This window comes from Epinephelus lanceolatus, chromosome 8 (assembly GCF_041903045.1).
Source record: "Epinephelus lanceolatus isolate andai-2023 chromosome 8, ASM4190304v1, whole genome shotgun sequence".
Lineage (NCBI taxonomy): Eukaryota > Metazoa > Chordata > Actinopteri > Perciformes > Serranidae > Epinephelus > Epinephelus lanceolatus.
In genome coordinates, this window is record NC_135741.1 from 38940031 (window position 1) to 38955682 (window position 15652).

The 15652-nt window shown below is 40.1% G+C and overlaps 1 protein-coding gene across 2 annotated transcripts in view; it reads right to left on the minus strand.

Moving 5' to 3' along the window:
• Positions 1-4891: 4891 nt before the first annotated feature.
• Positions 4892-15652, minus strand: part of LOC117258808 (phosphatidylinositol 4,5-bisphosphate 3-kinase catalytic subunit gamma isoform) — a 38763-nt gene continuing 28002 nt past the window's right edge. For both annotated transcript variants that reach the window (XM_033629958.2, XM_033629959.2), the window contains 7 exons: positions 14381-14475; positions 10604-10747; positions 10390-10480; positions 9412-9542; positions 8909-9020; positions 8526-8683; positions 4892-7127 (listed from right to left, as the gene is read on the minus strand). In XM_033629958.2, coding sequence (XP_033485849.2) covers positions 6870-7127; positions 8526-8683; positions 8909-9020; positions 9412-9542; positions 10390-10480; positions 10604-10747; positions 14381-14475 — 989 coding nt within the window. In that variant the 3' untranslated portion in view covers positions 4892-6869. The remainder of the gene's footprint in view (positions 7128-8525; positions 8684-8908; positions 9021-9411; positions 9543-10389; positions 10481-10603; positions 10748-14380; positions 14476-15652) is intronic.

The following is a 15652-nucleotide window of genomic DNA, read 5'->3' on the forward strand; positions in this document are numbered from 1 at the left end:
GTTATGAATGTTTTGTTTTGTTTAAAAATATGTTTTATCTGTGCTTTGATGTAATTTTAAAAAGTTTAAAATGAATTCTTGAATCATTAGTATCATCTATTAGTATCACTATCATCATCAGTAATATTTCATGAGTAATAGTTGGTTGTCAATTGTTATTTGACATTAGTAAAGAGAAACAAATATTAAAGTCTTGATAAGAGTGATAAAACATGTTCAAGAGGCTATTGTGCACAGATATGAATGCATATAAATGCCTTGAGATTTTGGCTTGGGCATTGGTATGCCTTGGGCACAAAAAAGTTTTAAAACCACTCGTGTAGTGACATCAGTCCCACACATTAATCTTGTTGCATAGAACTGGGTTATGTTTGCTCCTGTTACAAATTGCTCACATGGATATACATGGATATTTTCTTAAGACTGTATAGACAGTCTTGCCAGTTTCACCTCTACTGCTGTACAACAAGTCCCCTCCTTTTTTTTCTTTGCGGGATTTTGTGTCATTATGAAGTGTAGGTGAAAACCCCTTCCAGCACAACCGATTTCAAATGGTGCTAGAAAAGTCCAATCCACTCTGAACACCAAAGGAAATCAGTGATGCTGTGAGGTAGTAGTGTTCACAGCAGCCCACGAGTGTGAGGCGCTTCTGTTTGCGACTGAGGTTGGAGGCCACAGTAGTGATGGTTTGCACAACTTGATATAAATATTTTTTCCTGGCCATTGTGATGCTAGCACGCCACAGATCATTTAGCTTGAAAAATACATATTGTAGCTATCTGACAGATTATTGACTGCTCTCTCTTTTACTCAGATATCTACATGAACCATCCCAACAGCCAAAAGTACAACTGCACCACCTGCTGAGCGGTCATTTGGTCAATTTTCAAGCAGGACAAACACAGAAGTTGGTGTGAAACTTTGACAAATTTCCCTTTCATTATCCACGGTCTGTTTCTGAATAGAACATGCAGCTGTTTTATCTCATTAGAATACTTGACCCATTCAGTTCTCAAATGGTGTTTTCCATACTGAAACCACCGAACAAGGAAGGGGCACAGCCCCTCTTTTATCTATTTCATTCAGGGTTGCCATTGACATGTGCTTCACACTTCGAGACAACATTCCTTCTGTCCACTTGTTGACCTGCAAATGTAATGCGCACATGTGCTTTTCCATCCTGCCTTCTCCCCGTCTCAGGCCCCTCCTCTAGAGTTTAATTATTTGGGGATTGCTACAAGGTCATGTGAACAATGAGAGACACAACACCATAAGGAAGACTAATGATGCCATGCAGTGTCATAGCTAGTTATCTGCGGGCCACTGCAGCTCCAAGCACATCAGCATGGCAGCTATATAGAGACATGGACATGCCAAATGACAGAATTTAAAAAGCACATTTAAAAGAGACAAAGACATAGACTGAGACACATAAATGAGTAATTTTCAAATGTGAAAGTGTACTTAAATAAAAATATAGGTAGGAATATTTCTTTATCTATATTATCCCTATTCCCACACCCAGATTTTAGCTCTGTTTCTGTTACCTCTGCTGAAACCAAGTCCTCAAGCTGCTTTCATGCTGCTGCGTGGCCACCGCCTTGACAAATGCCTACCTGCAAGAGTGTTGCCCAGAGATCACATGAGTGGCAACTGCTTCATACGTCTACCCACCCTACATGTTTGAAACCACTTCACCCCTGCTGCCATCCCCTCACTGAAGTGACAGGAGGTGGTGAGTTACCGCGTGGCTGTGTGAAAGCACTTTGAGAACTGTCCACATCAAGAATGACAACTGTAACTATAAAATCATATGGTTTTAAAAATCGCTAAAAAACCGGAGTCCACACCACAACATTAACGACGACAGTGACGAACAACATTGGTGGGATCACTTTCAGAGCTATTTGATGAATGATAGAAACACTGACAGCCAGTCATGATTCTTTAGAAATTGCAGGAACTAAGCTGCTGACACAGCTGGAGTGTGCAGTGCTTGCCTTACAGACCGTTTTTCATCAGTGTGGATGATCACGTTGTTATCACGGGTGTGATAGTGGCTTTGTGAGGATGAACAGCAGTGCCTTGAACAAAATTCTATCAGCTTTTTCTAACATGCTCAGTGACAACCAAGAAAAATGGCAGGGGGTTAATATAGTGCATTACATGGGAAATAGGAGATGATTTCCATTTTTGACTGCTATATAGGGTATGCAAAAGACACCACTGTATGAAGAAATCATCCCAGTCACTCCTCGATGAGTAGCAACATTTTATCATACACTTTACTCTCCTCATGAGGGTGGTTATATTGTTCACATTCAGTGTTATTATAATTAGACCGCGAAACAATGGGCAATTTGAATAATTTATATAAATATAAATATGAATGAATAACACAAAATAAACAAAAATCATGCCGGTCTTCCACATGGAAAATGTTTTTCCTCTCCTCCCTGCTGGGACAAATTCTCATCTCTTCAAAGGGGCCCTCCCTACACTCCACTCAGGATTCATAAAAAATAATAAATAATTGAGTTCCACTCAGTCTAGACATGTCCAGCATAAGCACAATATCTACACCCAGCTGAATGACTTGAAATGAAAAGAAACAGGCCTAAAGATTTACCATCTCTGCTGTTAATCAAGTCCTAAATTTTGGTGTTCAGTTGTGAAGATGACCTTGTTGAACAAATATCATAAAGTTTCTTCACAAAGCTTATTTTCTCTAGTAATCTAAAATACAATGGAAAAATCCCTTATGCTTTTTGATGAGGACACCAGAGCAATACCTTCTGGTTGGCCAAAAAAACAAAAACAAAAACAAAAAACCATCATCACTGCAACACTCTATTACTTTGCATTGCATCTGGGATGTCTTGATTGATTATTTATGTTCATCATAACATGCAGTTATGCTCGGTTATGTTCATCTTTGGTGCCATTAACTCTCTTTTGTGCTCAACAGGGTTACATTTGCCAAGTCATATGGATTTGTGTGTTTCCTTTTACAAACATTGGTAATTTAACAATCAGAGCCATATACTTTGGCATCTTCTTACTATGGAATATTGGGCAATGTTTTTATGTTAAAGGGACAGTTCACTCCAAAATAAAAAATACAGATTTTCCCTCTGACCTGTAGTACTATTTGTCAGTCTAGATTGTTTTGGTGAGTTGCCAAGTGTTGGAGATATTGGCTGTAGAGATGTCTGTCCTCTCTCCAATATAATAGACCTAGATGGCACTCAGCTTGTGGTGCTCAAAAAGCCAAAAATACATTTGAAAAACTCAACAGCAATGTCTCTTTCCAGAAATCACAACATGGTTACTGAAGATGATCCACAGATCTTGTTGAGAGCAGTTTCATATAGGAATTATTTTATTTCTATTAAACTACAGCCACCAACTTTAACCACACAGAATAAAGCATGCATCTACTGCTAGTTCACCTAGCATGACTGAGCTAACTAACATTACAGCTCAGCTTAGGAGGACACCATTTTGTTTAAATCTTGTCATGAGCACAAACCTCTGGTCCATGAGTAGTTGCATGCTTTGTTCTGAGCACTGATACGGCCTTTAGTAGGTTAATTTGATTATTGATAAAAGGAAGCTAATTTGCTAATAAACCCTATGTAAAACTGCATTATGAAACTCCAGTATGTGCCTCGAATGCAATCACTGGTTCTGAAAAACCTTATAATTTCTCCTGTTGTACTATGCATCATCGAACAAAGAGAATTTTTGTTTATTCATGTATGTTGACCTTATCTGTTTATGTGTTTTTCTCATATGGGTTGGCATTATTATTCAACAGTGTGGCACCTTTTACTGACTGGTAAGTAAAATCTTCTTCATTGCACAGTGGAGAGAATTAGAAGAGTCTTTGAGAGGTCAAACAACAAAACAGGCTTATACATGTGATTCAAAAGTAAATTTCAATGCAGAAGTCTCACATGTAAAAACAATGTACAACTGGGTCCATCCAGGGCTATATAGGCATAATTGTCACATTCTGCTTGATTACAAATGGCTGTAGCAGGATGCCAAATGTCCAACGCTGACACACCACTAAATACATTTCTTCTTTTTGGGTTCCTGTCAGTTTCAATTCTCATCTTGTTTTGCCCTTAAAATAATATTTAAAGATAACGGTCCTTCGTTTGATTTTGTAACCAAGCAACATGGATCCAGTGGAATAACTTTTGGTTTATTTGGCCCCGGCAACAAACTTTTAATAAAGGTCAGTGCTTAACATGAAAAAACACACACGTCAGCATGATTATTTTATAGATAGCATGGACTTACCATGTGCAGCAAGCTGGAGTGAATGAAGGCAGTGAACATTCATTTCCGGGCTTGATCGTGCCATGTCTTTAGGTCTTATCAACTAAATGAAATGCTCACCTAAGTCAAGGTAAGGGACACAGAGGAAGAGAGAGTGAAACAAAGGATCTGGAATGAACTGAGTTTGATAAAGGAAAATAATGATAATGTAACTATGGTACAGACAGACAGACAAATGAGGAGACAGACAGAGTGCAGAGGTTTCAGTCAGCAAAGCGATCCATGTGGTCCTGGGCCATGTGGCAGTGATGCTGTGTCTGGTAGTCTGAGATACAGTGTAGGGCGCTGCCTCCTGTACCCCCTTCCTCTTCTCTGAAGCCCATCCCAACCCCTCCCTTATACCCCCCGATGCTCTAAAATCCCTGGCCCCTCCTCTCCCTACATTTCGCCCCAAACACTGTCCTCTTTCTGCACCAATACTATGCATGCATGTACTGTGCACTCCCCTTTTGTGACCTTAATTGCATTACAATAACATTTGTTCTGGGACCACAAAGTCCCTAGATACAGGATAAGAAATGGTAAAGACGAGGCATTACATCATTTAGGTTTTTATTTGATTCAAAATCAGTGCAACTTTCAGCGATATGAACACAAATGAAGTCAGACTCTTTCATTTCACCTTTTACATGCTTTATAAAAACAAACTAAAAGGTACCCCAGTGATGTAGGATTGTACTTCCATAGTTGTTGTACTAGCGAGAGACAGAAAAAGGAAGAGTCAAAATCAAAACAGAAGAGGTTGGGATATCCTTATTTTTATTCCCTAAGTTGGGACAGGCTACAAAATAAAGAATCTTGCATTTCCCATTATGCAACTCAATAGCGTATTAGATGGGTACATGGGTGTAGATATATGCAGATGAGCATGTATGTACATGTGTGTGTATATATATATATATATGTATGTACATATGGGTGTGTGGGTAGGAGTATGTATGTGCATATGTACATAGGGGTACCTATGTACCAGGGCATCGTTATTACAGCCTAAAGTAGCAGCCATTGGTCAGTCTCATATCTGGGAATTAACCACGTCGTTAATGGCATCCAATTCTCACTGACACGTGGATGTTTAAGTAGTTCTCCATTCGTCACGTCCCACTGAGTGCCTCCTCTGTAAGACCTATCGTGGTATGAAGGGGTTTTACATGACAAGGAGCAGGCCATTATTAATGTTACCTTATTGATCTCCACATTTTTATATCAACCAGACTAACGTAAAATTCACATCAGTAATTGCTGTAAAAATGGTCCGTTTATTTCTTTCGATTTAGTATTGCATTCCTATAATATTGTTTCTCAAAATGGACAGTTTAAAAAAAGGATACATGACATAATGATTAATGCACCTGGCAAGTCCTAAAAACGTTGATGAAACAAGGTATCGAGAAAATGTTGATGACAATGTAGGCCTATTTCATTTGTTTTCCATCTTCCATTCCAGCATCATTATTATTAGCATTATTATTAGCTTTTTTGTAACCATTTAACCAAAATCACCATCTTTCCCTTACCTCAAGCAAAGTGCTTTTGTTGCCTAAATCTATCCAGGGATTTTTGTTGCCTAAACTTAAGGAAACATGATAATAAAGTGTTTTACCTATGTAGTAAGTTTATTTTAAAAAAGACTGTATGTAAGTAACGAGCTGAGCCTTGGCATAAGGTAATCTTCATGGGCCCCAGTGCATGCTGTTATGATGGGCCTTTGTGCACGCTGTTGCGCATGTATCGTCTCATCACATGATCAAATAGAGACTTAACAACATCAACGTAGTACATATAACCAAGCAAAAATCATTGCATATTTTGAAAAGGGAAAAGAAGAAAAAACATCATTCCTCTTTGAACACAGCTATATTTCTGAGGTGGTATTCTGAATCACTGGCAAGGGCCTGCTTTCTCTATGGGCCCCCCACCCTATGGGCCCCAGTTACGCCCCTGGAGTAGAAACTGTACATTCACATTTCCTGTGAACGTATTTTGAAAAGACACAATGCATGTCACAAGACTAAATTGAGACGCTGTTCGTGATGATCCAAAACTGATGCACAAGGGTATGTCACACGTCATATTTTGAGCGCCAAAGCGGCGGTATTTGACGTGTTGAGATGAGAACAGGTTACAATCACACAGGCCAAGCGTCAGGCCCGTTCTGAACGGGCGTGTTTTGAATGGGTACTGCACTAATTATGTCAGTGAAGGAAACTCGTGACTTGTAGGTTAATTAGTAACGTGGACAGTATACTGTATACAGCCCATGTATGTACAGTGTGTAACCATAAGGATATCATGCTTGTAATGTTTTTGCCCTTACTGTTTAGCGAGTTTGAAGAGCATCTTTGCTGCTAAAAGCATATCATAACATAAGAGCTGTGGAGAAGGAGAGGGATACTAGACAATACATATCTATAATAATAACATAAAAAATAAACAATGAAAACAAATTTTTAAAAATTTACATTTCCCCTCCTTCAGGCCTGAAGCATCATGATTTCAGATTTCAAATCCCCAACAGTCTACTTGATGCCTGCCACCATGTGGATCCACCAGTTGGCCTGCACGGTCCAGCCCTTCTGCTCACACTCAGCGATCTGCTGAAGGAAATGCTCCTTGGCCTCTGCCTCATTCTGTTCCTCCTGCAATGCCTCCCGCAGGTAGCGCATATCCTCTGCAGCACTCAGCTCCGGGATACCCGTCAGCAGCATGAGGGAGAAAAGAGTGATCAGTAGACGAGAGTGCGCACGCAGGGAGAGGTATGCCTGGGTGCAGGTGTCCTAATATGGGCAGGTGGGAAAGACAAAAGAAGGAACAGAGGACAGAGACAGAGGATATAAGGGCAAGGAATCGTAGGAAGCAAGAAATATTATCTTACAAATATCTGCAGTGCATTTATTCATATGCACACACACACATACACACACATACACATACACACACAAAATCATTCCTCTCATAAAAGTTATGCTGTATAGAAATGTTCTGTCACAGAAATTGTGTGCTCATTTCTATTTCAATGTAATTAACATAATAATGGTGTATGCCTCCACTTTGTCAATGATTTTGGTGTCAGACACAAAAAGACACCTTTTGCAGTGGTATGATACACCGTAGAGCGTCAGGTTGAAATGCAGCAGGTAACAAAATAATGCAAGGAGCTGAAAAGTCCCTAGTGAACAGGTGGTAGGGGTGGTGGATGGGTCCAACAAACCCCAGACTTTCACTCAGGACCCTGCTGTTTGCTTTCCTTGTGATGATGTTTTTTTCTTAATCTAACCACATGTTTTTGTTGCACAAAAATATAAACATAAAAACGCATCTAATGAGCAGGAACTGTACATATCCTGTGAAAGCAGTTGAAAAGACACAACTGGGCTTGGGCAATATCACAGGATTATTACAGTATTACAGTATACCAGGATATTCGAAAATCCCGAGTGTAAAATTTTCAATACCTTCAAAAATACAGATGCACATCTTTCCATTAACCTCATACTGGAGAGGCTGTCCTAAGGATTTTTTGCATTCATGCACCTCCAGAGGTCAGTGTGGTCGAACAGGCAGCTGAGCTGACTGTGAGTGGTGGAGATAAACTTAACAGTGTCGAATAGGAGCGACTGCAAGCACCCAGCCTGTCTGGTGCCTGCAACAGCAGAGAGTCCCAGGGAAAACAGCATATTTTCACATCTAACTCTGTGAAGTAAGGGTTTATTTTGACCTGAGCTAGCCACTGGGATTGCACACACAGACACTCACATGTACTAACATGCATGTGTGGCTGCCCTGTCGACCACAACAAAGAACAGAGAAGCTCCAACAACACACACAAAGTGTGCAGGACTTCATCCTCTGCTCAGGACACCATTACTGTACCATATCTTTACATGGCAAATAGTGGTTTGCTGCTATATTTACGCTCTTAATACCAAACACTGAACCTTTAAAGGTATGACTTCAATAGGAACCTATGAGATTAAGGCTGGGAGTCACAGATAGGGTGGGAAAGTTGGACAGCACTGACAGACTTATTAACACATTTTAGTCTAATCATAGGATTAGTTGACAACAGTAAATGTATAAAACAACTCTAGCCTTATCTTTGAATGAAAGTATCAGTATAATAACACACAAACACGCACAACCACACCTACACACACATAATCAGGTCTTCTCACCCTGAACCGCTGAAAGTAGAGGCTGTTGCGCCCTTTGCCCCTGCCCATGACATACAGGAAGTCAGGTGTGAGGACGAATGGTACACGTTCCCTGCTCACACCAAGGAAGTGCTTCCTGTTGCCCAGGATGTGACCGAAGTCGATGTGAAACAGGTTCCCTGAGATGCCCAAGAAATACAAAATTATCAACGTTCTGTCAGTCAACTCATATGGTTCAATTATTCAGTGTTTTGTTTAACTGTTTATCTTTTCCAGCATTGAGTCATTTTCTTAGTGTCCTACATTATCTGGATTGTTTACATGGATACAAATGCAGACAGGTTTACTCAGCTAGGTTCAGTTAATAGTCAGTGTAATATGAACCAAAACTTTGTGGTGTATACCTTGGTCTGTGACCATGATGTTGTCATTGTGTCGATCTCCTATACCCAGAACATAGGTGGCCACACAGTAACCAGCACAGGACTTCACAAATCTCTCCACTGTCTTGTAGTGCTGGGGTCAAATGAGATCACAGCAGTGCAATAACATAATTGGTATGGTGGCAGAGCATGAAAATGCAGCTGATTCATACATCACAATTATTTACATGTACAGTATTTTATATAGCACAAGACAAGCTGTCAAAACTGTTTCATTGGAAAGTAAAAGTGAAAGTATTTAAAGACAGTAGTAGTTTGACTGTGGGCAGCTGCACCAATCAAAGTGACCCAGCCTGTTGTTTAGCCACATTAACACATTTAACAGCCACATTTAACACATTAAAGGAGAAGGCCTAAATGGAGTGTGCTTTTTCATTTGTAATGTAATATAACATGTTCCTTTGGGTCCAAATCTTGTTGAAAACCTGACTTTGAATCCTGTCCATGTTTCCTATATTACTTACTATTTCCTGGAGTGGACATTTGGACTTGAGCCACTCAAACAGAGCATCGTTTCTGAAGGCTCCATTCGTTCCTCCATGGTTCCTCTGCACTGCAGCAATGGTCGCTGCGTCCCTCACAATCTCAATCATACCTGTTGAAGAGAAACTTGACTGTAATTTTTATTTTTTCTCCACATCACTTTCTACAGGACATCCTGGTTATTAAGGATGTCCTGTAGAAAGCATACTTTTAAGCATAAGCAAACTTGTTATTGCCTATTTAGTTTTTATTTCTTAATTAGTTACACATTCCTCTTCAATTCTGTAACAACTAACAAAGGAAGCCCCAGCAATCAGGGGTGGAGTGGGGAAAAAAACCTGCCCCAGGACTTTTGACTCAGTGTTCCTCCCTCAAACCCACCCGGAGACACATCACCATCCATACAACATGTCACACTTAATTAAATTAATTAAAGTAAATCTTAAGTGATATAAACCCCTGGACAATGTTAAATAATGATAATAATATATTCATATAACTGTGTAATATTATACAGTAACATTACACAGATTTAAATTGGATCAGATGGGACCATTTCACAAAAAACAAACATTTTAAACTGCAACCATCAACAAGTTTATATGTCATTTAAGGAGTCACTTGCAAATGACCTATTCTGTCATTAGGGTATGAGGCTGTATTGATCTCCTACCACTGGTGGGGCGGTAATTTAGAAAACCCTAATGCGAGTAGTATTAGAGGTAGAAACAAATGACTTATATGGTCATATGGGTTGGCAGACTTGTTGATTATTTCCTACAGGTTGCCGGAAGAAAACTATGTAAAATGGCACTAATAATTAGGAAACAGAGACAACATTCTAAGTTATTTTAAGTAGAGTGTAATCAGGTGTATTGACTTTATAAGCAGTTGGTGATTTGCAGCAGAGGCTTTTGGATAGCGTAGGTTAATGAATGAATAATAAATGGGAAAATGACCTATGTTGTGTCCTGTGGAGATGCAGCCATATGGAATAAGGTTAAGGTCCAGTGATTTCTCCTGCCAGATAGAGTCCATCACCACCAGCGTCTAAACAGGAAGATACACCGAGTCAGTTCTCATTTTATCCCATGGTAGAATATATTCACCAACATAAACGCCAGCATTCCTTTTTCAGTAACATGAGTAATTAAGGTCAAAAATCTCCTTGACCTGAATGACCAGCATGTCCTGTCTGAGGTCGTCCCCCTCTTTGAAAATTATTCCGACAGGTGTAGCAGAGGTGGGCGACGGCATGGGAGAGAACTCAAGCCACAGTGGCTTCTTCTTGGAGGCCATCACCTTACATTTGTCCAGCTGGAGGAAAGAGATATAAAGAGAACTTATTTGTTTATTTTGAACTTGACAATTCATATGTATGGGGTTGTAGTGGAGGCGTGATGTGGACTATAGCCTTCAAACTGCAGTATCAGTAACTACGTGTGATTTTTTAAAAAAAATATATGTTTAGAAAATATATATGTATTTATCCCTCTGAGCACATGGGCCTGCACACAAACAGGCTGCATCATCACTGTCAGAGTGGGTATATTTTGGTCATAATTACTTTAGATTAGGTAGTTTAAAGCTGGAGTTGTCTCCCCTTCTGGCAGGGAGATTAATTACACACCGTCCCTTTTTTTCTGTCAGTGCTTTACAACAAAAAAAATCTACAACAATGGTGATACTTGTTTCTCCTCGCTGTCGATTGCTCCCTTTTTTTTTTTTTTTTTTTTACTTTAATTCTTCCTCTCATTGTCATCAAACTTCTTGGACACTTCTTAGGATTGTCACCATGGTCTCTCCCCCTTCCTGCCCCCTTTTGCTCTGGCATGTTGATGTAAATGCATGACTTCCACTGTGCCAGTACGGAAAAGTTGCCACAGACACCAGACATCACAACTCTGGTAGGTTATACTGTGAAAAAGAGAGCTTTTCTTGGAGGTGGTGGTGTTTAATGTTTATTGAGTTGTTTGATTGTGATGTAGTAATCACATCCCCTGGAAAATGATAAGTTCAACCAAGCAAACATTTTAACATTCTGACTCCTGTAGGTCAGAGTAGCTGCACTGGCCTGCTAATAGAACATGAAAATGATGGGAATGGGCAGAAGGAAGACATGGAGATGGATGTAAAAGGAGAGCAAAGTGAGAGGCAGGAGAGACAGGGGTAACCAGCTTGCCTTGTTTGTTGAGATGTGAAACTTTTGACCATGCTCTCTGGTGCCATCTATTGGCTGTATATCTGCCATCAAGAAGTATGAATGGAAGTATGAGGGCGGTTGAAAAGGACAAATCTATTTTTGTGCGTAAAGGGAGTACAAATGAGCCTTAAGTCCAAAAACAAGATAGTTTACAATATGTGGATTTGCGAGTGGAGGTAGTGCATTGGGGTCTGTAGTAGGACCCCAGCAAAGCCAATCAGCTGTGCAGCAATTTTTTCCCAATGGCTACTCGTAGTATTGCAGAAACAAATCTCCTGCGGCCCAAAAAGCATCTCTGCTGTAAAAGAGACATCTGTTAAACTGTTGACAGGACACCTACAACTGCAAACAAGATATTAATCATGACCTTTTTTATTTTGAATTCTTTAAACCATAGTGGGTTTTTATTTGTCGAACTTTCCTCAAGCCAAGAAATGTGTGAAAGCTGTTTGCAAGTGGGAACTTGCAGGCAGAGCCAGCAGGAGAAACACTACAGTGCATATTCAGTGGGCTGCATACTGCGAAAGTAAAGCTATACAACTTTTTTGGCACATGTGCCAGATGAGTAAATCCATTGGAATAACTAGGCGCTGTATTGGCGTCTGGAATCTAATTATCATTAAAACTCTATGGTCTGTAGTCCAGCCTTGGATTGCCACATCATGTGGTTAATGTTTATTGTGATTAATTTGTCAAAATGCGGTTGCTTGACCACCATAAAAAGCACAGGTAACACGGCATGTTCCTCACAAGATAGTGCCCGCCCCTATTCAAAAAATTTAATACAGCATGATGTTAATTTCACAGTCTCTACAGTCAACAATTGTTGGACAGCTTGTCGCACTGCTCTCTCTCTCTCTCTCTATACAGTACAGGCCAAAAGTTTGGACACACCTTCTCATTCAATGCATTTTCTTTATTTTCATGACTATTTACATTGTAGATTCTCACTGAAAGCATCAAAACTATGAATGAACACATGTGGAGTTATGTACTAAACAAAAAAAGGTGAAATAACTGAAAACATGTTTTATATTCTAGTTTCTTCAAAATAGCCACCCTTTGCTCTGATTACTGCTTTGCACACTCTTGGCATTCTCTCCATGAGCTTCAAGAGGTAGTCACCTGAAATGGTTTTCCAACAGTCTTGAAGGAGTTCCCAGAGGTGTTTAGCACTTGTTGGCCCCTTTGCCTTCACTCTGCGGTCCAGCTCACCCCAAACCATCTCGATTGGGTTCAGGTCCGGTGACTGTGGAGGCCAGGTCATCTGCCGCAGCACTCCATCACTCTCCTTCTTGGTCAAATAGCCCTTACACAGCCTGGAGGTGTGTTTGGGGTCATTGTCCTGTTGAAAAATAAATGATCGTCCAACTAAATGCAAACCAGATGGGATGGCATGTCGCTGCAGGATGCTGTGGTAGCCATGCTGGTTCAGTGTGCCTTCAATTTTGAATAAATCCCCAACAGTGTCACCAGCAAAACACCCCCACACCATCACACCTCCTCCTCCATGCTTCACAGTGGGAACCAGGCATGTGGAATCCATCCGTTCACCTTTTCTGCGTCTCACAAAGACACGGCGGTTGGAACCAAAGATCTCAAATTTGGACTCATCAGACCAAAGCACAGATTTCCACTGGTCTAATGTCCATTCCTTGTGTTTCTTGGCCCAAACAAATCTCTTCTGCTTGTTGCCTCTCCTTAGCAGTGGTTTCCTAGCAGCTATTTGACCATGAAGGCCTGATTGGCGCAGTCTTCTCTTAACAGTTGTTCTAGAGATGGGTCTGCTGCTAGAACTCTGTGTGGCATTCATCTGGTCTCTGATCTGAGCTGCTGTTAACTTGCCATTTCTGAGGCTGGTGACTCGGATGAACTTATCCTCAGAAGCAGAGGTGACTCTTGGTCTTCCTTTCCTGGGTCGGTCCTCATGTGTGCCAGTTTGGTTGTAGCGCTTGATGGTTTTTGCGACTCCACTTGGGGACACATTTAAAGTTTTTGCAATTTTCCGGACTGACTGACCTTCATTTCTTAAAGTAATGATGGCCACTCGTTTTTCTTTAGTTAGCTGATTGGTTCTTGCCATAATATGAATTTTAACAGTTGTCCAATAGGGCTGTCGGCTGTGTATTAACCTGACTTCTGCACAACACAACTGATGGTCCCAACCCCATTGATAAAGCAAGAAATTCCACTAATTAACCCTGATAAGGCACACCTGTGAAGTGGAAACCATTTCAGGTGACTACCTCTTGAAGCTCATGGAGAGAATGCCAAGAGTGTGCAAAGCAGTAATCAGAGCAAAGGGTGGCTATTTTGAAGAAACTAGAATATAAAACATGTTTTCAGTTATTTCACCTTTTTTTGTTAAGTACATAACTCCACATGTGTTCATTCATAGTTTTGATGCCTTCAGTGAGAATCTACAATGTAAATAGTCATGAAAATAAAGAAAACGCATTGAATGAGAAGGTGTGTCCAAACTTTTGGCCTGTACTGTATATATATATATACTTTTCATAAGAAGGTGAAACTCACTAAGTACATATATACACTATGTGAAGAAAGTATGTGGTCAAAAATGTAAAATAGGGCCACATTAGATGCATTAGGATGAACCACACAAAGACTAAACATATCAGGCAAAGATCAAATTAAGACACATTACATTTTTTTTTCAACACACTATTATTCAACACAAACACACTTAGAATTTGCTCACACACACAAACAGCACGAGCATGGCTTACCAGGATGCCTCCAGCTTTGATGCGCGGGTCAAAGGGGAGCAGGAATTCATTTGGCAAATTACAGTTCCTAAGAAGCTCTTGAAGCCTGAGGGGAGCTAAAGAGACAGAAACACAAAAATACACTTAGGAAAATTAGTTTACTGACGCACCAAATGGCTTCTTTCAGGTTACTTGGCAAATAACAAAAAATCTTTAAAATATGAAGAAACCCAACCACCAACATTTGCAAACTTATCGTGGAGTGGATTTCTTTATGTGTATTAATGGGAACTCCACATGTGGTGCTTATCAGCCAATCACTGATAGCAGGAGGATTGGGTGTTTTTCTAGACTTTAAGCTTTGACTTGTATTTATGCCCCTGCAACAGCGTTAGCTGTGGCCGGACGCATTATGTTTTCAGGTCGTCTGTGAGTCCATTCATATGTATGCACATACACGTACATACCGCTGTCTGTCCATCTGTCTGCAGTCCACTGTCCAACCCATTCTTGTGAGTGCAACATCTCAAGACTTCCTTGAGGGAATGTCATCAAATTCACCACAAACATTCACTTGGACTCAGTGATGAACTACATAGATTTTGGTTGCCAAAGGTCAGAGGTAACTGTGGCCTCATAAAAAAATGTTTATGCCCATAACTCAGGAATTCATACGCTAATCATGACAACATTTCACACAAATATCTGATAGATCATGTCAGTTGTTGCCAGATCTCGTGAGAGTGTGTTGCTATAACAGAGACATGTCTTCAGCAAAGTTAATTTTCTCCTGATTTATCTGTCTGAAAAAAGCCATTTCAGTATCAGAATATATAGAAGGATTGGGACTTGTTAGAAATGGGTCCACTGTCAGTGGCCAAAGCCAAGTGACACAGATAAAGGGGATGAATTTAAAGTGGGCTGTCTTGGTTTATCAACGATCTCTGATATATTATTAAAGTGATGACATTTTAAATCCAAAAGATCAAAAGTCAACATCACTGTGACATCATAATGTTCTGCAAAAAAAAAAACACTTTTATTGCCATTATTCAGTGTCATATCTCAGGAACAGAAGGAGAGACATTTGGTCTGACACTGAATTGTTAACACTTATCTTGGGTGCCCACGTTAAAACTGTGCTGATTGTATAGCTTTTCTGTGCTGCCAGTGGGGAAGATGTGTGTGAAGCATTCATGTCTTCATAGACATGGACACAAACTGTACGTACAACTTGATTGGTTCAAGGAGGCATTCGGCCACAAAGTGGTAATTTTAGATTTGTAACTAACT